Below are 21,514 nucleotides of genomic sequence, written 5' to 3'. Positions count from 1 at the left end.
TGTGTTCTGTTCTGTTCTCTATAAAGATGATCCCACACTGCTTCAATAATGTTGAGGTCAGAGCTCTGGGCTGGTGAGTCCATGATTGATAGTGTCATGGATTGGTGTGTTTTTCTTTCCAGTAATGCTTTTACTGCATCGTTAGTGTGTTTGGGGTCATTGCCGTGCTGAAAAGTGAAGCTGTTGCCAGTGAGATTCATTCATTCATTAATTTCTGCGCTCATAATTTCATCAATTCTGACAAGATCTCCAACACCACTGACTGAAATGCATCCCAAACCATGACAGAGCCTCCATCCTGTTTTTTATAGATGGCTGCAAACACTCACTGTCATGCCTCTACCTTGACCATACATACATGATGATTTGAACCAAAAATGTTACATTTGGATTCATCGATATATCAGACCTGTTGCCACTTATTTTCAGTGGTGTTCTTGTGTAATCTGGCATGCCTCAGCCTGTTTCTCCCTCCTCCTCCACAGAGACCATTTCTGATCAGTACAACAGTAAATGGAACAACTGAAGGGCCAGATGCATCTTTTGGTCCTCCGTCAGGTCTTCACTGGATTTTTTCTTGTTTCTTAAGAATGTGCACGAATTTCAGATACTGTTCAACTGATGCACATTTCTTTTTGGCCTGCAGCTTTTTCGACTTCTCCACTTTCCTGAAATTTTTTTTCACACTGCACAAAAGTATGCCAAACATGACAAGTTTTAGTTCTTTGGGAATCACAGTGTTGGTGCAAAAATACTATTTCCTGTGTTTGGCAGTTTTTAAAGATTCGGCTAAAGAAATTGTATGTCTTTGCATTACAGTTTAACACTTTGCTAAGTTGTCTGCTGTGTTTAGATGCAGTGCTGGTTTGCCCTTTGAGTTGTTTCTGTCATGATCCTGGGTCGTTGACCCAGCGTTTTGTGTTTCTTTTTGGGTTCATCTTGTGTTTGGTGTTTATTCTGATTCTGTATTAATTCTTTGGGTTGGTTGTCGTGTTTATTATCCCTACCTGTGTCTCCCCTCTGTGCTCCGTTCAGGTCCCTGTGTTTTTGTTGCAAAACAGTCTGGGTGTTTCCGGTTTTACTTTGTAGGTCTGCCTCTCATCATGTCCATTAGTATCAGCTGTGTCCACCCCTGCATGTCATCTCCTCATTACCTAGTGTGTATTTATAGTGTGTGTTGGCTTCTGTTCATCGTCGGATCGTCTGTGTTTCTCGGTGTAACTACGGCTCTCTGCATTGTCCGCTCCCTGTTTCATGCTTAGGTTTGTTATTTAGTTTTCCCAGTCTAGGTTTTTTCAGTTATTCGTCTTGTCTCACTACCTGTTCAGTCGCTCCACTTCTGCAAATAAAACTTCATTCTCATCACCAGTCAACTGCCTGCATTTTGGGTTCTTTTCCTCCTACACCACACGGCTCACGCCGGCAGCCGTGACAGTTTCTTTTTATCCTCGAATGATTCATTGGTCACTGTTATGTGGCTTAACAAACAAACTGAAAAAACATCCCTCTGAAAATGGTCAAATATAAGAACTGGAGTTTAAATGAGTGAAAAAGCAGCCAATGCCTAAAGAAAAACCTTGAAAAGAGCTTCAGAACAGCTGGAGAACTATTACTAAAGGCCACTTTAAAAAATTACAAGAAACTCCATTTGTTTTACAAGCCTGCTCTTGTTGACAAATGCTTGAGTAAGGCCAAGTGCAGTGCTATATTCTAGTATTATATTCAAATTAGCTTTAGTTTTTCTTTGAATACACCCTGTTCATTGCTGTGGTAAGACAGTCTAGTACAGTCTCATAAATCATCACCAGAGCTGGCAAAGACACGCACAAGTGGACTCGCTCTGCAGTCTCCTTTAGCCGGCCGCCAGCTTTAGAAGTAGAGAACATGGAGATAAAGCAGAAAGACAGCCTGCAGCTAATAAATAGGGTGCCTGAATATTTTACTCCTGACCCTCACTGTGAGAGGCGAGGGAAGAAAAAACTGTGCTGGCTATCTCACAGATGGAAGTCTTTATGTCCACAAGAAAGGTGAGCCTTCCTCTCCAACTAATACCTCTCTTTTTCTGCCACTCCCTCCGTGCCCTTGTCCTTCCCCATTTCTCCTTCCGGCGCAAGGGAAACACATTTTAATAGGGACCACGTGATGCAATTGGGCCCCTTTATAGCTTATTCCATCACGACGCGAATGAGATTTCTGGTGACAGTGTAATATCTTCATTGCACGTTTAAGATCGTTTGAGGGTGGAAGAAAGAGTTTTAGGCACTTAAGATTATCTCTGTCCGGGATTACACGAAGAAGGAGAAGACACCGAGACAGCCTAAATCCACACAAGACGCTTGGACACTCTCCCTGCCAAGTATCCCAAAAAACTCTCAACCTAATGGAATAATTGCGTAAATCAATTTTTGATTAGATTTGTTTTTTTATTCTGGACTAATCGATAAATAAATTTTTTTAAAGCCAACTCATTGTGCTTGAAGTGCATAAGGATTATAATCACAGTACTGTAAATTATATGGAGATGTGATGAATGAAGAATCAGAGGTCCAGGCTGACTAAGAGCGCCTCCTGGGGAAAACCACCTACTATACCATAGCTATAGTATTTCCCACCTCTGCAACACACACACATTTAGATGCAAAGAGATTATGCACACACATTGTAAGGAGTTTTTTTTTTTTTCAAATATATGCACTTACACACGCTCGCACTCGCATATGCATTAAAACGCACGCATACATCCACAGAGTGACACACAGCTGCTAGCCAATCAGATGAGCCAGAATGCTTTCCCCCCCTAGAGGACAAACAGCTGATCCGGGTTCATCTGCCGAGTTCATGTGCCAGCTGGAAATAGCACATGGCGCACAAACGCTGCCACGAACAAGCGCTATAAGAGACGAGCTTTCTCAGCACCATAACCTCACCACATCGTTAATGATATTAAAATGTTGTATACTCAGATGACACAACTGCGCCACAGCGAGTGTGTGAGATGCAGTCACTGCATCCTCAGACAGTTTGCAGTGTTCAGAAAATATGAAAACTGACCTCACTCTCCTGTGCAGGACAAACAAGCCCAACCGAAATACACAAAAAGCAATTTTGAATGTGAAATGTCTTTCATAGTCATAAGCTTGTTCTCGTACCCTCTGGGAAATATTCTAAGGAATAAGATGTTTTATCATAGCTTATTTGTAATTATTCTCCAGTGGGCTCAGGCCACTCAGTGTCTTTCCAGTAACGGTTGTTTATTTGCCCGACACAGTTCAGGAACTGTAGTTGCTGAGTCTCAGCATCGCTCGTAACGTCTCTGATTTCTGCACCTCAGATGACATCTGGTAACAGAAATGTGTCAACTGTCAACAGTCTGACTTCTCAGACAGTTTTGATCGATAGTATTTTTTTTCTTTTCAAATCAAGGCTACTGCCTGCAGCCTGACATAAAATGACATCCCGAGTATTCACAACAGCATAAATTCTCCCGTGAAAGGTTGTGAACTAGAGTCTGAGTAGCGCTTCTCACTTCTGGATGATCAGACTTAGAAGGTTTTTTTTTTAAATGAATTATTACTGAACTACAAGAGGAGACAGGACAGGAAATATTGGTAGTATTACAGTAGTTTTGCATGTATGCTATTCATGTATATTACTAGTACTGGACTCTTTGTAACCATTAAAACCCTGAGGTGTGGCATTCTTCAGAGCAGAAAATCAGCACCTCTATGGCGTCTTTTATTTAATCCACTGCTCTCTGTCATGGTCTTGCTAAAATCTTTATCCACTTTTCAGCACAAATTGCTGATTGCTGTCAGTTCCAGCAGGGTTTTCTTGGATATGTTGCCTGGATTAAATCCCCCGACAACATTTCAGCAGGATTCTATTGTCCTCTTTATCATTTAATAGCGTCCATTTTTTGTTTTTGAGCCATTCTTTGGTGGATTTGTCCATGTTTTTAAAACTGTTATCCTAAAAAATCCTGCCAAACACATCTACTGTTAAAGAGGCCAACCATCTTTGATTTGCCTTTACAAAGCACATACAGATGCCTGCTCTTTGCCTGTTTGTTCACAACAATATGCAAAATATGGGTTTGGTTCCTGACCCAACTGCTAACCTTCACATTGACACAGGAGTCAGGAGAGCAAGCTGCACATCCTGTGGTGAAATTTGCATTAAAAGGGTCGCTCCTTGGCCGCTCCCAAATTCGCAGTTGCTTCAAACGACTTTCTTTAAAGTGTAATTATTTCAAATACTTCTGAGATTTTTTTAAAATCCTTTCCCAGACTCATAAGCATCCACAGCTTTTTCTCCAAAGACTTTTTAATTCTTGGCGTGATGACACGGCACAGACATCAATAGCAAAGAGAAGACCAAACCCAAGATCTCAGGGCTAATTAAGACAGGTTCCAGCGGTCACTCAAAATGCTAATTTTCTGTTATGTTTGAGTATATTACCATTATCAGCAGACACTGCTTCAAAAGGTGTCTGCTTGGCAGCTTGTGTAAATATTTTTCTCTGTACTTGTTTTTTTTTTATGCTGTGTTGCCTGCAAGGCCATTTTCTCTTTTCTCTCTTTTAGACGTGCAGTACTCAAAACATTCAGCTGGAAGAGAATATGCAGTCCGACAGGGAGAGATATAGATTTTAGTAATATGACTGTAGGTTCTGAATAGTTTTAATTTTTATTCTTAAAATTACTGTGAGATTAACTGATTGACACATTTGTCTATTGTTTTTAAAATATGAATGTAGCAAGCGCAGTTATGTTTTTATAACCTCAAGTCAAAGGCCCTGTGTTGTTTGTGCGTTAAATAGATCCCTATAGGAAACACTAAGGCAGCGGTGGGCAACTCCAGGCCTCGAGGGCCGGTGTCCCTGCAGGTTTTAGATGTGTTTTTGAACCAACACAGCTGATTTAAATGGCTAAATTAGCTCCTCAACATGTCCTGAAGTTCTCCAGAGGCCTGGTAACACACTAATCATGTGATTCAGGTGTGTTGACCAAAGGTGAGATCTAAAACCTGCAGGACACCGGCCCTCGGGGCCTGGAATTGCCCACCCCTGCACTAAGGGATCCCTTGATCCTGACCATCCCTGAATCCCAGAGTGCTAAGCCTTGAGAAAGCATCTCATGTTGACAGCTTCATCCACATTTCATGCGGTTCCCTCCAATCTTTTCCTCTTTCCTGGGCAAAATAAACCCCTCCCGTTCAGAAACACAAGGGTTGCCAGGCAACCAAAGGGAGAGATAGGCCTCCGAGCAGAAGTGAGCGATCAGCAGTTGCTTCCCCTCAAGACCTTGCACTGATACTAAGCTAAGGATCGCGCACACACATTAAGCACACAAATACTAACACAGTAGCCTGTACATGCCTTCCACTATGGCTGAAAGCTTGTTGAAGAGTTCTTGTTCTTAGAGTTGAGTTTGCCTCAAATTGGAAAAAAACCAACAACTTGCGGAAAACAGGCTCCACTGCCTGGCTGTTAATGTCAGCTGAAATCAGTCAAACCTTCGTCCTTCTTTGAGACAATGTTTGGGTCAGTTTGTGGCCTGGGCTAAGAGTGGTGACAAGCACCAAAGACTCCTGTCCTGTTGCCTTACCCTCCAACTGTGAGATCCGAGCCGGAGTAAGTGCATCGGCGAGCGCAAGGAAAAGACACAGCTCTCACTAAAAATATTCCTACTGTGAAATATTCATCACATCATGCCAGAATATTCTTATGACTGTGGCATTTTAGCTCCCCTGTACACTTCAAGTGCACCACGGCATCTTCTCTGAGATCCAGCTTGCAGGGAGGTGCCAAGAGGCAATCTCACAGAACAGGGTCAACCAGAAAACTGCGAGGAGTTCACGGGCAGCGCTTTACTCTGAGGATCTGACCTACCTGAGAGAATGTGAAGTGACTACAGTAAGGCTGGAATAGAAAGACTGATAATATGTTAACATGAGCTTTAGTTTTACCTCACGAGCCCCAACTGTCTCTGTTCTAACCCATTTACATTTGAGCTGCAACTTTACATAAAATCTGGATTAATTTACTGTCTGCAAAGGACATCGGGGTGCTTGGGGGAGGCAATCATAGCAGGTAATAATTTTGAGCTGATTAAAAAGGTGTATGTTAAAAATCTAACTCTACACGGCCACACAGTTAGCAGCGAGAGCAGGGGAACGAGCCATTTAGCTGCTACCAAGAAGCTGGTGGAGAACAAAACAGAGCTAAAATAAGAGTCGCTGTTTGACATTTATTTTAGTGCCCGGATACTTTCTAACTTTATGATCATAGACTCCAATCCAGTCCACCAGACAGCTTTAGAAGATGTGAATTAGAGATCGAACTTTTAACTGTATTTTAACAGGTTTTACAGCTTTTCCTACAGATAAAGACCTCCACCTCTATTCCCAGTCATACTACACCAAAGTACAAGGATATTTTCTCTCAGTTAATGAAAACTTTATATTCAAAATTTACCATTACGGGACAGTCTGAGCAATAAACTACTAGAGCATTTTCTGTAACTGTACAAGTTTATGTACTTTCATTGGTGTATGGCACATGATGTGAAATGAGTTTGACATATCTGCTCTAGCCTGTTACATTACAACAGCATCCTGGCTGGCTTTCTAAATTATTGGATTCAAGCATTTATATTCCAATGAGTCTGTGATTGCCAAAGAAACCTACAACTTTATACTGTAAAAACTGTAACTGCGGTTAAGTTTTTTTTTTTTTTTTTACCTCACAGGCATTAACAGCAATCAAATGGTTTTTGCGCAAAGAATGAAGAAAACTGAATGTAGTTTCACAGCAAGCTGTTAGTGTGCACCATAAAGGATTTTATAGTGCACATTTGCTGGCTTAATTAGATATTTCAAGTGATCCCGTTTGTATATTATAAGACCTCATCTGAAGTCTTTGGCCCTGGGTTGAAAAACTTCATTTGATCCTAACATGTTTGGCCGTAAAACGGCAGCCCCGGAACAACAGGTGCAAAAACAATCCAGTAACGGACATGTGAACACACACACACACACACACACACACACACACACACACACACACACACACACACACACACACACACACACACACACACACACACACAGGCCCCTCTGTCCGAGCAGCCGGATAGACCGGGTGCTTTGATATGATGCCCACTGCATCCCCTATTCTACACCCCGCTCTGAAACCGCTTCTCCCTTTCGCCATCATGCCCAGCATTCCCTTTTCACGCACCCTCATTTCCTCCCCCATCTTAGGCTCCTCAGCCTTTCTTTCATTTCGCTTTGGGCCTCCCGATCTCTGAATTCATGTCCCCGCGGTCTCTTCTCTCTATCTGTCCCTAACTCGAGGCAATGAAGCAGGCGGAGGGGAAACATGTGAATATGCGGCATGGGTCTACACGAGTCTGGATGTGCGCTGGGCATCTGCGTGTGCGTGTTGCTGCTTCCCCATCTTATGACATGTGCCGTGACTCCCAACATGATCAGATCTGGTTTCCATGACTACGGATGCCCCACTTTAAAGCTGCTGCTCCAGAGTTTTTGTATCCATGCCCGTGTCAGCGTGCGCGCATATCTATCTATCCTATCCTATGCTTCGCAGCATCGGTGCCCATACGTGACGCTTTCACCTCAGCATTTCTTTTGTGAATAATAGAGGACACGAGGAGTTTTCGCGTGTGTCCCCCCCCCCCCCCCCCCCCCCGCCCCATAATAAGGCACACTCTTCAATCTTTAATGCAGCTGAAACTACGACAAGCACACAGTCAGAGCCGGGGGGAAGTGTTCTGCAACACAGACTTCCTTACCATACCAGCGGGAGACGCAATCAGAAGGCACAGTATGGAATGATGCTAAACATGGTCCTTAACACTCCAGGAGACTTAATCTACCACATAACATTGAGAGGAGCTCTTTAATAAGATCACACTACTACACATTAGTGAGCTGGAATCTTCCCTCCATCTGAACACAGACTACAGTCTATAGTCACCCAAAGCAGCCTCGCGCTGAATCAAATGTGACACCCCACCATTTACATCGAGATCGTTCCAATACATTAGCGCACGCGGAGAGGTAAGAGGGATTACTGCAGGAAAAGTGAGCTGCCTTATTCATTCATTTTCCTGTCAATGTATGCATCAGCAAGCTGCCGATACCGTGTGGCTGAAAGAGGACTCAGAAACAAGCCCAGATTGGAGCGCGCCACGCTTAACGCATCCACTGCGTCTGCACACACCCTTGGAGATGCATCATGCGCTCACACGCGCACATACATAGAGGAAAGTCCTCCGGTGTGGGTGTTTAAAATCAAAACAAATGCTGATGAGTCATCTTTCTGTGAGGCTCGCCAGTGTTCTGCCGCTGGAGTAGTCCTTCTACAGCAGCGGGAGATACAGTATGGTCTGCTATAGCTGTGTCAGGTTTTCTGGCTGGGGCTGCAGAATATCGTGTTTCCGTTCATATAAAAGGAAAGGGCTGTGGAGGAAAAGGAAAAGAAGAAGACGCCGTCCCACACAGAAGAGCAGAGCTTGTGTGGTTGTTGTTGTGCTGGTAAGGGATGGATTCCCAAAAATGTAGACGGGTATCCGCTGATTGATGCCCAAATCATCACCCACGCTCACGGATCACTTAAATGGCTCATTTTGTTCCAAGAGCTACAGCTTCTGGCTGCTTTTTGCACACTCACACAGCTGACAAAATATTCGAAGTCATGGATATTATTCTTTTTTTTTCTTTTTTTTTACTGACTTTTCTTTCAATAGTTTTCAGACTTTTGCACGATTCTTGCACTGGTTCATAACATGTTTGAATGTGTTTGTTATTTCTCTCTTTCATCAAATGACAGTAAACACATTTTACAGGCACAGCATTTACACCATGAAAAAGGGAGATAATTTTGGCTTCTTCATGCGGGGAAAATATCAGTTTATCTTAATGTTTGTTGTCGGCACCCACGTGTTTGCTAAGTGTTTGCAAAAGCAAAGGGGGGGGGGGGGGGGGGGGTTGCTGAAGTACTTCTTCTTAAGAGAAGGTCTCAGAGTCACTGCTCTGCTAAAATGGTACAAGAGTACTTAGATCGGCGTGAGAGAGACGGGGTGCTCCCCAGCAAAGAGGCCAAATTGGAACCCACATAAACGGACAGATTAGCACTAGCTTTTCACATTTTACTTTGTTCACGCGAAAATAAGATGCCTTCCACTGGTCTGTTATAAATCCCTGCAGGGGAAAAAAACAAGGGGGAAGGAGCTTCACAAGAACAGGGATGACACTGTGAGATGCTGGCAAACATCTATGAAAACGAGCCTCCGAGCTTCATGTGAAAGAGGCCGGGATGTGGCTTGTTTTATGTGACCAAGATGAAACAGTTCTCCTTCAAAGGGTTGGATGCAAATGTGGACATATTTCTTTGCTTGTCCTTCACTGAACATAAAGTTGTTTTTTTTTTATAAACAGTGCTTTAAGACGTCTAGGATTTGCATGTAACAAAACGTGAAAAATCGTGAAGCACGATCATTTGTACTCATTATCGAGCAGGTGGATTTGAATCGTGGCACTGAGTTTCTTTCCTCGTTTTTTTCTTTTCCACACTGAGAGCTTTTAAATTGCAGTGGGATGCGATGGCTTAATGACGATCACAACATGACAGTGGAAATTAGACCCACCAGCTCAACAGTTATGTTCTGTTTTTCAGGGTTTTTTTCTTGCTGATCAAATGGAACCTGGGCTACATGTGGAGAGAGGGTTTGTTTACACTGGAGAAACTGCAAATAAGGTGGACATCACTTTTTTGTTGGCACTGGCTCTGTAAAAGGGGGTAAAAGCTCTGATCACTTGCTTCTCGACATCTTGTGAGCAAATGTTTCTTTTTATTTTGTGTTCTGTTTCTGTTCTCCAAGTTGCGATATCTATTCACGATTTGGCCTGCCCCCATGTAATCTCACATAAAACAAACAAACAAACAAAAACATTAAAAGAAATCCGCTCAGCCTCTCTTAATATGCAGTGCCGAATGAGCACTCCACGGATCAGAGCATGAAGCTGGAGCTCCACTGGCTGAGGCCGAGGAGAAAGAGAGAGGTAGAGGTAGAGGGGAGCATAAAAACCTGGAACAACGTCGTAATCACTTTAATGTAACGCATCCCAAAATAATCCCTTTCCGCGTACTCAGATGGTGTGTTGGCTATACCTTGACTCTCCAACCCAAGAGATCACCGCTTGGCCGTCACACGAGGAAAGTAGTGGTCCCAAAAAGCCACACAGGGACTTGGGGATCGAGCACATCTCTACATTAAATACCGAACCTGGCCACTGCATATATAATTCAAACACACACTCGCAAAGTATCTGTTACACTCCTGTAACAGTCTGAGTCATCAAACAAGGAGCGATTAAGTCATCCTCTTAAGTAAGGGGTTGCGGACACCCTCCCTTTCCATTTCTATTGTCTGTCAATAGGCCTACCACAGTTTCTCTCACAGCTTCTGTAGATGACCATGTGTGTGAGAACACCACCTACCACCGCCACCAAACACACACACACACACACACACACACACACACACACACACACACACACACACACACACACACACACACACACACACACACACACACACACACGCACGATTAGGGATTACTCATTCATACTGTCGCTTTGAAGGGACTTAACTCGTGCCAGCAAAGCGAGCAGCAGGGGGAAAAAAGCAAAAAAAAAAAAAAAAAAGCGAGTGTGATCGCTGCGTTTGCCTTATATGGCAGGCGGCATTGCGCTGTCCACGGTGCTGAAACGGGCTGGCGTGAGCCACTGGAGGGGGCGGGGGCGGGGGGGGGGGGGGGGGGTGCATGCAGCTAACTACATTAATCACACACGCACGGTTGGCACGCGCACACATGCACGGCGAGAGTTGACATGGGTTTGATAAGGGCATGTGCCAGTGAGCGGAGATGACATATCTTCAGCATTCATTGATGAGAGAGATGCCGCCGCCGCTGCCATATATGGCTGGGCTTGCAGGAGATGCGCTCTCAAGCAAGCCAGATGACAGAAGCCTGAAGTCCCCGCTTCTTAATGGGGGGGGGGAATCCATGCTCGAACGCATTTCGGTCCACTTTAGTGACTTTAATCAGTCTCCGAGTGGTCTGGCGCAGGGTACAGGTTTGGACAAGGAGAACACACATGCACAGAGCGTGGCCCTCTGCTACTCATCACCACCACCATCATCATCACCATCCTCATCATCATTATCGTTATCGTCGGTCTAACCACAAGCAGCATGAAAACGTTAGAGCATGGTGCAACAGGGAGAAAAAAAGAAAGAGAAAAGGGGGATGGGGGTGATGGTGGTGGGGTATCCAACATTACCTTTCATCCAGTCCAGCACCTGCTTTGGTGTCCATTTACTTATAGGTTCCATAACCAAAGCCATGGTGTCACAGTCTATCCGAGATGAACGGCGCACAGCTCAATGCGGGCGACATAAAACGACTTGTCAGTCACATCTGGAAACACGGAGCGGAGTGGCTAAATCTGTGGGGAAACCAGACGTGGTCGGGTTTATTCTCTCCATCGGAGCATGGCCGCCTGCAGAAAACGGTGAACTGGATGCGGTGGTGCAATCCACACGCGCACACACGGACACGCACACACACGCTTTTCTCCTCTTCTCTCTTCGCTTCTCCCTCTCCCTCCCTCCTCTCGTTCCCTCGCTCTCTCACTCTCTCGCTCTCTTTCTCGTGCCTTCCCGCCAGCCAGCAGCCCCGCGCTCTGTGAGAAGTGGATTCGGTGGGCGCACAGGGGATGGAGCGACCCCTCCCCTCCCTTCCTTCTCCTCTCCTCTTTTTTCCCCCTCCAGCCCGCCTCGCTGCAGCATCACTAGGGCCACCACTCATAATACAGACCAGGGAATGGTGCAACGCACACCATATAGGGAGGATCTCTCTCGGTCTCCCTCCCTCCTTGCCTTACATACACATGTACATATACACAATGTGGGAGGGGTGTCTGGGGGTTGGGGTAATGCAAACAGTAAATAAACAGCAGACTATGTAGCAGCAACACCCTGATAAATAATATATGAAATGCAGTAGGTTCTACTGAATACAAGAGACGGTATAAGTAGGGCACTTGTGGAAATTTTCAGAAATGATCATTAATTATGTTTTTTTTTCTTCCCAGCAAAGAAAGAATTCGTCAGCGCTGCTTTGCAATACCACGTCTGCGCGTCAGCAGCTCGTGCCGCATCACATGGCAAGCAGGTGTAAGATTTTTCTTCTTCTCCTCCTCCTTTTTTTAAAGTTCAGTCTGTGAGGAAATCAGCATCAACTTTGTCAGGCGTTGCTGCTCGCTGTGTGGACCCTAGCTGGGAGGAACAGCGCCCCCTGCTGCGTACCTGGGAACCAGGTGACGTCATGGATTACAGCAGCGCCCGCTTCCACACACATCCACACCACCAACTTCCACTCACGATAGATACCGTTTCAGGTCATCGTTTAGGAATGAGAGACATCTTTATTGAGAGAATTAATTAATTAATTCGGCAGAATTATAAAAAAAATTAGCAACAGTACAAAGTGCTTACGTGACCCTTCTTAGTGGCAGTTTATATTAATAATGACTCTAGAAGTCATCTAAATTAAAACGAGATTCAATTATTGTTTTATAATATTTGCAATTGACAGGCAAGTCTTTGTTTCATTGTCATAGATTCAAAGTAAAACAAACATCAAATATCAGTTTCTCATACAGAAAAATCTCTATTATAGAGGTATCTTACAATAAAAGCACCTTGAGGTGACTGCTGCTGTGATTCGTTTATGTCCAAAAATGGTAATTGAATAGAAATCAGCACCTATTTTTTTATAGCACCGAGTCTCCGTGTTGATTGTTAGTGTTACCTATAAACTCCTTGGCTGTAACAGGTACTGAAAATCAGCTACGTTGTGGACCTTGCTGAGAGTGCATCCAAACTTATGTTAGATGAGGTGCTTAAACTTTATTACTATAAACAGTAATTCAGTTCACATATATATGTTTTGTATCTTCATTATCATAACAAATTCATATAATGAAAACATATGTGCATATTTACACCATCTTAAAGTTTTATAAGTGTAGATTTTACATCTCCAAAAGCAAATTCTAATATTCAGCGAAACGTATAATAACTCATGAAGACCTTAGCCAGAACTCTAAACACATCTGCAATCAAACAAAGTGTGCGTGGGGGGGTTGTTGTGTTATTTTTTTGCAGCCTGTAGTGAAACAGTTCCTCCTTGTGCAGTGCTGTAGAGGGCAGTTTAAGTAAGAGATATCCAGGTGAAGAGAAAACGAGGCATTCCCCACCCAAACTTTCCACTGCTTCCATGTCTGTGACCTCCTCCTTCCAGCAGTCCTGTGAACAAAGTCAATGGTGGGCGGGACTACGGTGCTCAGTTTTCAGCCTGTTCCGAACGTGACAGCGATGATCTCGAGCTCCCATTGGCTCCTGTCTGCAAATACGTCACAATCATGATTAGAATTGATGATCGGACGTTCTGATTTCATTGTCTAGCAAAGGGGACTGGTGAAGAAATCTGCTGAATTTGAGCGTTCGTCTGATTTTAACATCAAAAATGGTATGTAGGGACGTGATTTTTCCTTTTTGCTTCAGGGTACCCCAGAACGCTTTGTAGCCTGGCATCCGCTCGAAGGCAGGGTCAGTGAGAATGATCCTGCCGCGGTCGGGAAATCACAGATTTGAAGGAAAAGTTTAGCTGCAGCTATCCATTGGGAGAGCTATGCTAATGCTAGCTAACGTTGGCTGGCTCAGACATGGCCGCTCGGGCCTGCAAGCTAACGTAGGCTGTCTGTGTTGCCATTGTGACAAAGCGGTTCTTACCCGGTCAGTTTACTGTGCGGGTTTTCGACCGTAAAGTTATGGCACGAGCCTCCCGTGCGGTAAATCCGCGCCGGAATCCGCCGTTTCCTGACGTGCCCACAATTTGTTTGCTAATTCTCTCCTTAATGTTTCCATATTGACTGTAGCCATGCGCAGTCAGCCTTTCAAAATAAACCTGCCGCCTGCTTATTGGTCGCACAACATTCCCGTATGTGACTTTTGTTTCAAACAAAACATTTCCCAGCTCTGCTTTAAAACTTGTTCGCCTTTGTTTTCCCAGCTCTGTGAAAGTCCGCGTGGGTTTTTTTACGCTAATTTGGCTACCGCTGTTTTCTTCCTCACGACCCCGTCCTAACGCAGGACAGCACTGCTACGAAACTTGCACACATTTAAAAGTCTCACATTTAACTCAGCCATGTTAATAAATCAGTTTGTAACAAATGGACAAGGTTACCTGTGTGCCACTTCATTACTCATGACGGTGTGTACAATTAAATTGAAGGCTGAATGGCTCTAACAATTACCAGGAGTTTCAACAGGACCATTTGTTTTGTTTTTGCCAAAAGTCAGGCATAACGTTATCATTTATAAGTATGTAATTATGAATTTTGGATTTATTAAAGTACTCTTAGTGGTTTTCATTTGACAAAACAAGTACTTGTTTTGATTAGTATTTTGAGTATTTTAACTGCACTAAAATTACGCAGCTGCTCAAATGACTGAGTACTGTTATGCTATTATAGTACTGGACTATTATAACTTTTATGCCCTGTGCCCTCTTTCCTTTGCATTCTGCTTTCAAGGAGCCAGACTGTCTTTTAATTTTGCAGTTATCCGAGAAATAGTTCTGCAAGATTTTCAATGTTTTTCTTTTGAAATTGTTTATTTTTTTCACTCTTTTCCAATCCAGTTGGTGCACCTGAGCATTTTCAGAGAGATGCTGTTTTTGTTTGTTTGTTTGGTTGTTTAAACCACTTGACTATGACTCATTCAAGCATAAAAAAGGCTCTTAACTCAATGGATGAACCGGTTTCATATCTACACATAACAATTTAGCAAAGAACTGTTTTTAAATTGTTAAAATGTTATTTGTTACTAGCAGTCTGTTGCAGAATCACATAATTTGTTGTCATTTCTTTAATTTAATTCACAAAAAAATCCCAAACATAACAGAGTTTGACAGGTGATTGCTAACGAGAGGTTAGTTGACAACTTGGCATATCTTGGTGTGGTGTGCAGTGTATCCAAAAAACAAAAACAAATGTGAGGAAATTGGACAAGTAGAGGTTGAAAAAAATGATGAAAAAGCCTAACACAGGACCTGTGAAATGCATCTGACCTTCAGCTGAATCATCTGTTGTTCAGAGAAGCCTCATTAGAAATGGTCTCAGTCGTAGGTAAGGAAGGAAAACAAGGAGAAAGAGGGAGAGCAAGAACTGGACTGAAAATCAGTGGCAACAGGTCTGATGGAGTGCCAAATCCAAATTTGAAATTTCTGGTTCAGTTATGAGAGAGAGGTATGACAGCGAGGATTTATAGCCATCTGTAAAATACAATGGAGGCTCTGTCATGGTTTGGTGCTGCATTTCAGTTGGTGGTGTTGTCATGCATGGAAGCTGTCTGACTGTCAACAGCTTCATTTTTCAGTATGGCAATGATCCCAAAACAAACTGCCAATGCGATAAAAGCATACCTGGATAGAAAAACACTATCAGTCATGGATTGTCCTCCCCAGAGCTCAGACCTCAACATTATTAGAGCACTGTGGGATGGTCTTGACAGAACAGAACAAAAAGCAGCCAACAAGCAAAGAATAGGTTTGAATGCCCTTCAGGAAGCCTGGAAAACTATTCCTTAAGACTACCTGAAGAAATGACAAGAAAGTTTGGCTCAGGGAGTCCAGGCTGTGCTGAATAATGAAGGTGGTTGCACCAAGTATTGGCTTTAAAGCTGTACCTCTGTCTTTGCCTTATATACTGTATTTATATAGTTATATAAGGTGAACCATATGTGTTTCAGTTAATCACTGCACTTATTTCCTATTTTCCGAGCAAAATATAAAGAAACGAGTGGTGGCTCAAGACTTTTTTGTTACGTATATAGGTGTGTGTGATAAAAGTGATTTCATTTCTGGGGCTTTTTTTGTCAATCCACACTGCTAAATGGAGTAATGTTTTTTTTTCCTTTTCTTTTACTATTTATACTCTTTGTTTACACTTTGCAAGAAGGTGTTGTCTGCTTTGCTTTCTCCTCAGCCACACTACCCAGCGGCACGTCGGGTACACTGAGACAAAATGGGCACAAACAAAATAGTGCAAATGTAGAAATACGGAGGTTTCGCTTTGATCTGCATGGCTGCCCCGTTCCCCTCCAGCAGTAGAATGGATGCGTGGCCACAAAGGCGTGGCCTGCAGACGGTGAGTACATCAAGAGTTTCTGTTGGTTTTAGCCAAAGAAAGAAAATTCCATAATTAAATAATTAAAATTTCTGCGAGCTGGGACTTAGTAGTAGTAATTATCTTTCCTTTTCCCCTAAGATGAACCTGCGGTCAGTATTTACGGCTGAGCAGCAGAGGATCCTGGAACGTTACTATGAGAATGGGATGACCAATCAGAGCAAGTCTTGCTTCCAGCTAATACTGCAGTGTGCTCAGGAGGCCAAATTGGACTTCAGTGTTGTCCGGGTAGGCCCATAAAATGTGCTTGTGCGTGTGAACGAGCAGTAGGGAACCCTTTGCTATGATTTATGCTCTGTTTCGTTTTTATTAAGGAATGTTCATGTAATGCCGCAGCAGGTAATCAAGGCAGTGAGTCAGATCTATACTATGCGAGCTCTTCATCTAGTGTAGAGTCATGAGTTATTGCCCTCACTTAGCAGAATTAGTTCCCCTAATGTTTTGCAGAATGCTTTTTTAAGTGATGTTACTGAGCTGATTGCTCTCTCCCTGCAGACATGGGTTGGCAACAAAAGGCGTAAGCTCGCCTCCAAGGTTCCCCAGAATGGAGGGGTGTCTCATTCCTTATCTAGTCATGGACTAGCTGGGGGAATGCTCTCCAATCACACATTGGCCGGAGGTGCTTTGTCCAATCACAGCCTAGCAGTAGGAGCGCTGCTTCCTGCTGACATGACTGCAGCGCGGAGCATCCAGAACCGCGTGCACCTTCTCCCTCCATCCTCGTCCTTCCCTTCTGTGTCGTCGACACCTTCCCCGCCCTCATCTTCCTCACCCCTAAGCAGTGGAAGCAACAACAACAATGATGTAATACTAACAGGGATCTACTCTCTGAACCCTGGCCCTCAGTCCCGACCGAGAGCCGCGGCCCCACCGCCTCAGTCAGACTCTGACCTCTCTGCGCACACATCCTCATCTCTGATGAACCAGGTGCTGCAGATCAGGAACAGTTCCTCCTCCTCCTCACCCGTCCACTCCAAGTTAGTGTCACTTTCTCAGAATCTCCCATCCCTCACTTCTGCCTCAGGGCCTTTAGTCTACACTGCAGTCAGAAAAGGCGCTTTATCCCTTGGGGAGGGGGGGGTAAGCGCAGGAGCAGGGGTAGTACCTCACAGCTGGACTAGACAATACGGTACAGCGCAAATTCGCCCTTGGTCCTCTTCCTCACAATCCCAGACTCAGCTTCAGCCCAGACCTCACTCCAACCCACAACCTCAGCCGCCTGCTCCGCAGAAAACTCGGGTCTCCTTGCCAGTTCACAACGCCGGCCCCTCCTCTGATCAGACACCTCGTATTCAGCAGGTTTTCACCTTGTCAGAAAAGGGCGACAGGGACCGCCTCAGACCCGGACCAAAATCAGCTCGTAAAAGCCAGGAAACCCACAGGTCAGCACCTCTGGACACCAGTCATAACTTCTCCATTGCCATGGAAACTGGAGATGAAGAAGATGAGTGGCAAAGGGAAGAAGAGTTGGCAAATATGGCCGCTCAAACACACATCCACAGGGAGCAGACGTCAGCCAGCCCAATCGGGGCCGAAGTGTCTGTCGTGCGAGGAAACCACACACCTCCGATGACGAGCTCCAGACCCGCATTGCTTCAGGGCAGCTACTCCCTCACAGCACAGACCTCACTTACAGGGGAATCCAGCTCACAAGTAGGAGCGGTTTTATTGCTGGTACATTCGTCCCTTTAAGTGAGTTGACAGATTTAACCTGCGTGTCTTTGTGTGCAGACTGCAGTTGGTGTATCTGCTGCCCCCTGGGTTATTAGCAACTCCAGAAAGAGAACAGTAAGCGCTCTAAAGCACCACATTTATGCACGCATGTAGCATGCTGGAAATAAGTAATACAATTATAGATGCGAGACATGTAGTCAGACAGGTGTTTGTGTTTTCAGCTGCAGGATCGGACCCAGTTCAGTGATGGGGATCTTATCCAGCTAAAGCGCTACTGGGACCGAGGCATGACCAGCCTGGGCTCAGTGTGCAGGGAGAAGATCAGCGCTGCAGCAAACCAACTCAATGTAGACACTGAAATAGTCAAGGTAGCCAACTCAACAAGAAAGAAATAGCTTAATGTATTCTAGGTTTGGAAGAATCAAAAAAGAGACATGGCATTGCATACGCTACAAAACAAATGGTAAAGCTTTGGGTCTTCAGTTGTTCACTTATTTATGACATTTAGTGGAAACAGGACTATTTAACTTGTCTGAGCTCTTGAGGGCTGTTAGAAAGGAGAAAAGAACAACTTTTCTGGGTCAGGTTTTCTAACTTACTTGCACAATGTTGTGTAAAAGTCATGCTGTTATATATCAGGGCCACAGCAGGAATGCTGGTAGACTAAATATAGTCTCTAAGTCCTGACACACACACATGACCCTGTGCCATCTCACTTACAAGGATATTTATTGCAAGGAATAAAACTTTTGCCTTCAGAGTTACAGTAAATTAGGACTATCTTCAGATCACTGCAAAATAATTTCCTTGCTGCAACTGGTGCAGTTCACCATCTGACCTTGCCTTCTGACTTTGGTGATTGGATGAATCAGTGTTAGAGAATCTTGTTACAGATCAAAGAGGCAGTCCATTTGTTTAATAAGCGCACTCATAGAAAATCCGGGTATGGAAATATACCGGACACCTGCTGATACTTATCCCGGTCTCCCATTTGTTCTCACATGATTTACAGACATGGATCAGTAACAGACGGAGGAAGTACCGTCTGATGGGTATTGAAATCCCTCCACCCAAAGGTGGGCCTGCTGTATTCACAACCTCATCGCCAGGAAACCAATCGCCAGTGTCCCTCAGCCCTAACGAGGAGCGCCTCAGAACCCCTGAAATCGGAGATGACATGAACGATGGCGGCTCTGTGTGCCTGTCTGAGGGTGAGGCCGCTGATGCCGTCCGCACATTAACACATCCTGTGTACAAACCGTGCATCCCGGCATTTACGCAGTATCTATCTCAAACCTAGATGGCACCATCGATTCACAACACAGGGATGGAGAGGATGGAAACGATCTGTCCAATGCTGCTCCAATGGCCAATAATGTGGTACTTTATGAGTTCTTCTTTATATTAGAGCCTCATTAGCTTTTGTGATTTGTAGAATTCATATTAACATGTAATGATATGAGTTTAGCAATTAGGCTGAGAGTTGTCTGCTAAAACTGAAGCTAGTTTGGTTGACAGCAACTATAATTCACTGCAGTATTAAAGGGGATGCTTGGAGTGCAGTCTGTTTACCAGAAAGATTAAACCGCTAACTCCTTATAATGTGTTTCAGTACAAGCTTTAAAAATGTTGGAGATCTTAACATGCAAGTCTGTGGATGTCAACTCACTTTTAGAAACAGCCTCAGGTCTCCATTAAAGGAACTGCACATAGCAGTGGCTACATTTTTCTGAGTCTTCAAGGTTGCCACCCGGTGACTCGCAAACTTACATCACAATGTGCAATGTGCTTAGTCAGCCTTTTTTCAAAGGGGACTTTTCAACATTATAGTAGAGCTAATATTATGTTCATACATTAAGCTTTAGAGGATTTTAATTAGTACCCAGGAGAAATGTAGCAGTGTATAAAATCAAAAGCAACCTAGTGACAAATACAATGCTTACGAATACATTTCTTGACCAATCGCAGGCACATTTTTTTTATCTTAGCTTGTTGTGATTAAAGGGTCACCATGTAGCCAATAATTGTATTTATTTTTCTCTGCCTCAGCTCATTTTTCTAAATAATAGTTCTAGAGCACTGATTAAGATGACTGTTGGGTTATTAGGTTTTAAATGAATTAGTTTTAAATAATTGTAAAAGCCTTTTCATTCTCATTCTCTGGATTATTTATTGACGAGGATGATGGTGATGTATTGTTTACTTAATTGAGGAGAGGCTTCATGTAATGTGTATAAGGGTATAATTATCACCGAAACTGTTGGAAATCATTTTTCTTTGCTCGTTTCCAGAGTTTAAAGTGATTTGATGTCTGTGTTTTTTAACAGAAGATCGAAGTGATCGATGAGGACGAGGAAGCCGATGAGGATGAATTAGTGGCTTCGGACCTTGAGCAAATGCAGAACCTGCTGGAATTCAAGGTGAAAACACCCACACAGACTGTGACACATTCACAAAGCATTGCTCACGGTGCTGTAAAAGCGGCAAGGATAAAATGCACGATGCTAAATGTGCTGTAACCTGAATTAGCATTATTTTAAATTCTGAATGGATTCTTTGCCTTGTTTGGATCCTTCTGTTTCAGCATGAGGAAGTCCAGTTCTTGGAGAATGAGCTAGAGAACCAAAAACAAAAGTACCAGGATCTTGCAAGCTTCACAAAAAGCCTGCTCAGTGCTGTGAGGAACAATGACCTGGAGAGGCAGCAGGTATGTTCACAGTCTTGTTTATATGTTAAATGAGAAAAGCTTATTATCAGTGTCTAAGCTGAGTTGTGCCGTGCATGTTTAGGAACTCATGGCCAGTCTACCTCAGCCTTCAGACCAGGAATGGGACATGACCGTGGACAGAGGAGCCCAGTCTCCTGCTGAGTCAGCAGATGAATCCTCCAACCACAGTAACCCCCAGGCAGCCTGCGCGAGCTTCAGAGACCCTCAGCTGGCCCAGGCAAACGAAGTCCCGCTGGTCACCATGATCAAAGATGATACTGATGTTGCCGAGCCCTCTGCATCAGAGGAGCAAATGCAGGAAGCAGAAGCAGAACCAGAGTGACACAGACACACTTATAGAGATGTTTCCTCACTCCAAAAAGAGGCTTATTTCAAACTATAGAGACTGTAGTGTCTAACAATTACAAAAACACTCTTGGAAAAGTCACACTCCACGCCCAGTGCCTGTGGATTGACGCTTCACTTATGACTGTTGGGCTTTTTTACTGCATATCATTCGCCTTGAGAGAACAATAAATGACCTCTAACTTAACTTTGTCTCGTGTTTTGTTTTTCTCATGTATTACTGAGTATGAGTAGGAAATTATGTAGGAATTTAAGCTGTAAAAATACAACTTCTTAAAAACATTAACAAACTTGTAACTGCAATGATCGCAGCTGCATACACACACACTGCTACTGGAGCGCCATCAGTATGAGTTCAGTTAATCAACTTCAGTGCATCCAGAATGCTGCAGTGAAAGTACTGACGGGGACTCCAAGCATACAGG

The 21,514-nt window shown here is 43.9% G+C and overlaps 2 protein-coding genes and 1 long non-coding RNA gene across 9 annotated transcripts in view; 1 reads left to right on the top strand and 2 right to left on the bottom strand.

Moving 5' to 3' along the window:
• The window catches only part of LOC113033954 (connector enhancer of kinase suppressor of ras 2), a 66,961-nt gene extending 55,211 nt beyond the window's left edge, over window positions 1-11,750 (bottom strand). For 3 of the 7 annotated variants that reach the window (XR_013900852.1, XM_080287559.1, XM_080287563.1), the window contains exon 1: window positions 11,372-11,749. Coding sequence is in view for 5 of the 7 variants with exons in the window: in XM_080287559.1 (XP_080143685.1) it covers window positions 11,372-11,435 (64 nt within the window). In the remaining 2 variants the exon portion in view is untranslated. Of the gene's footprint in view, window positions 1-1,007; window positions 1,139-11,371 lie in introns of those variants that run through there. The other 4 variants (XM_080287562.1, XM_080287569.1, XM_026188218.2 and 1 more) reach the window with 4 other exon arrangements.
• A 747-nt stretch (window positions 11,751-12,497) lies between these two features.
• LOC113033949 (uncharacterized) lies at window positions 12,498-14,182 on the bottom strand. The gene is made up of 2 exons (XR_003274100.2): window positions 13,887-14,182; window positions 12,498-13,497 (listed from the first exon to the last, which is right to left on the bottom strand). It is a non-coding gene; the product is annotated as an uncharacterized LOC113033949 (long non-coding RNA).
• hdx (highly divergent homeobox) lies at window positions 13,483-21,276 on the top strand. Its single transcript, XM_026188150.2, has 11 exons — window positions 13,483-13,623; window positions 16,142-16,303; window positions 16,424-16,570; window positions 16,838-17,995; window positions 18,074-18,130; window positions 18,238-18,384; window positions 19,029-19,227; window positions 19,317-19,396; window positions 20,344-20,436; window positions 20,601-20,723; window positions 20,806-21,276. Exons 2-11 carry the CDS (start codon window positions 16,238-16,240, stop codon window positions 21,064-21,066), a joined length of 2,331 nt encoding a protein of 776 aa, XP_026043935.1. The 5' UTR covers window positions 13,483-13,623; window positions 16,142-16,237; the 3' UTR covers window positions 21,067-21,276.
• Window positions 21,277-21,514: the final 238 nt, after the last annotated feature.

The sequence above is a fragment of the Astatotilapia calliptera genome, chromosome 2, assembly GCF_964374335.1.
Source record: "Astatotilapia calliptera chromosome 2, fAstCal68.1, whole genome shotgun sequence".
Classification (NCBI taxonomy): Eukaryota; Metazoa; Chordata; class Actinopteri; order Cichliformes; family Cichlidae; genus Astatotilapia; species Astatotilapia calliptera.
This window is presented reverse-complemented; position numbering and strand designations above follow the sequence as displayed.

Bases quoted from the DNA above. Each gene is read 5' to 3' on its own strand.
- hdx (XM_026188150.2), top strand. From the start codon at position 16,238: ATGGCTGCCCCGTTCCCCTCCAGCAGTAGAATGGATGCGTGGCCACAA. The intron at 18,131-18,237 runs GTAAGCGCTCTA...TTGTGTTTTCAG, and splicing joins GCAACTCCAGAAAGAGAACA to CTGCAGGATCGGACCCAGTT. The intron at 20,724-20,805 runs GTATGTTCACAG...GTGCATGTTTAG, and splicing joins ATGACCTGGAGAGGCAGCAG to GAACTCATGGCCAGTCTACC.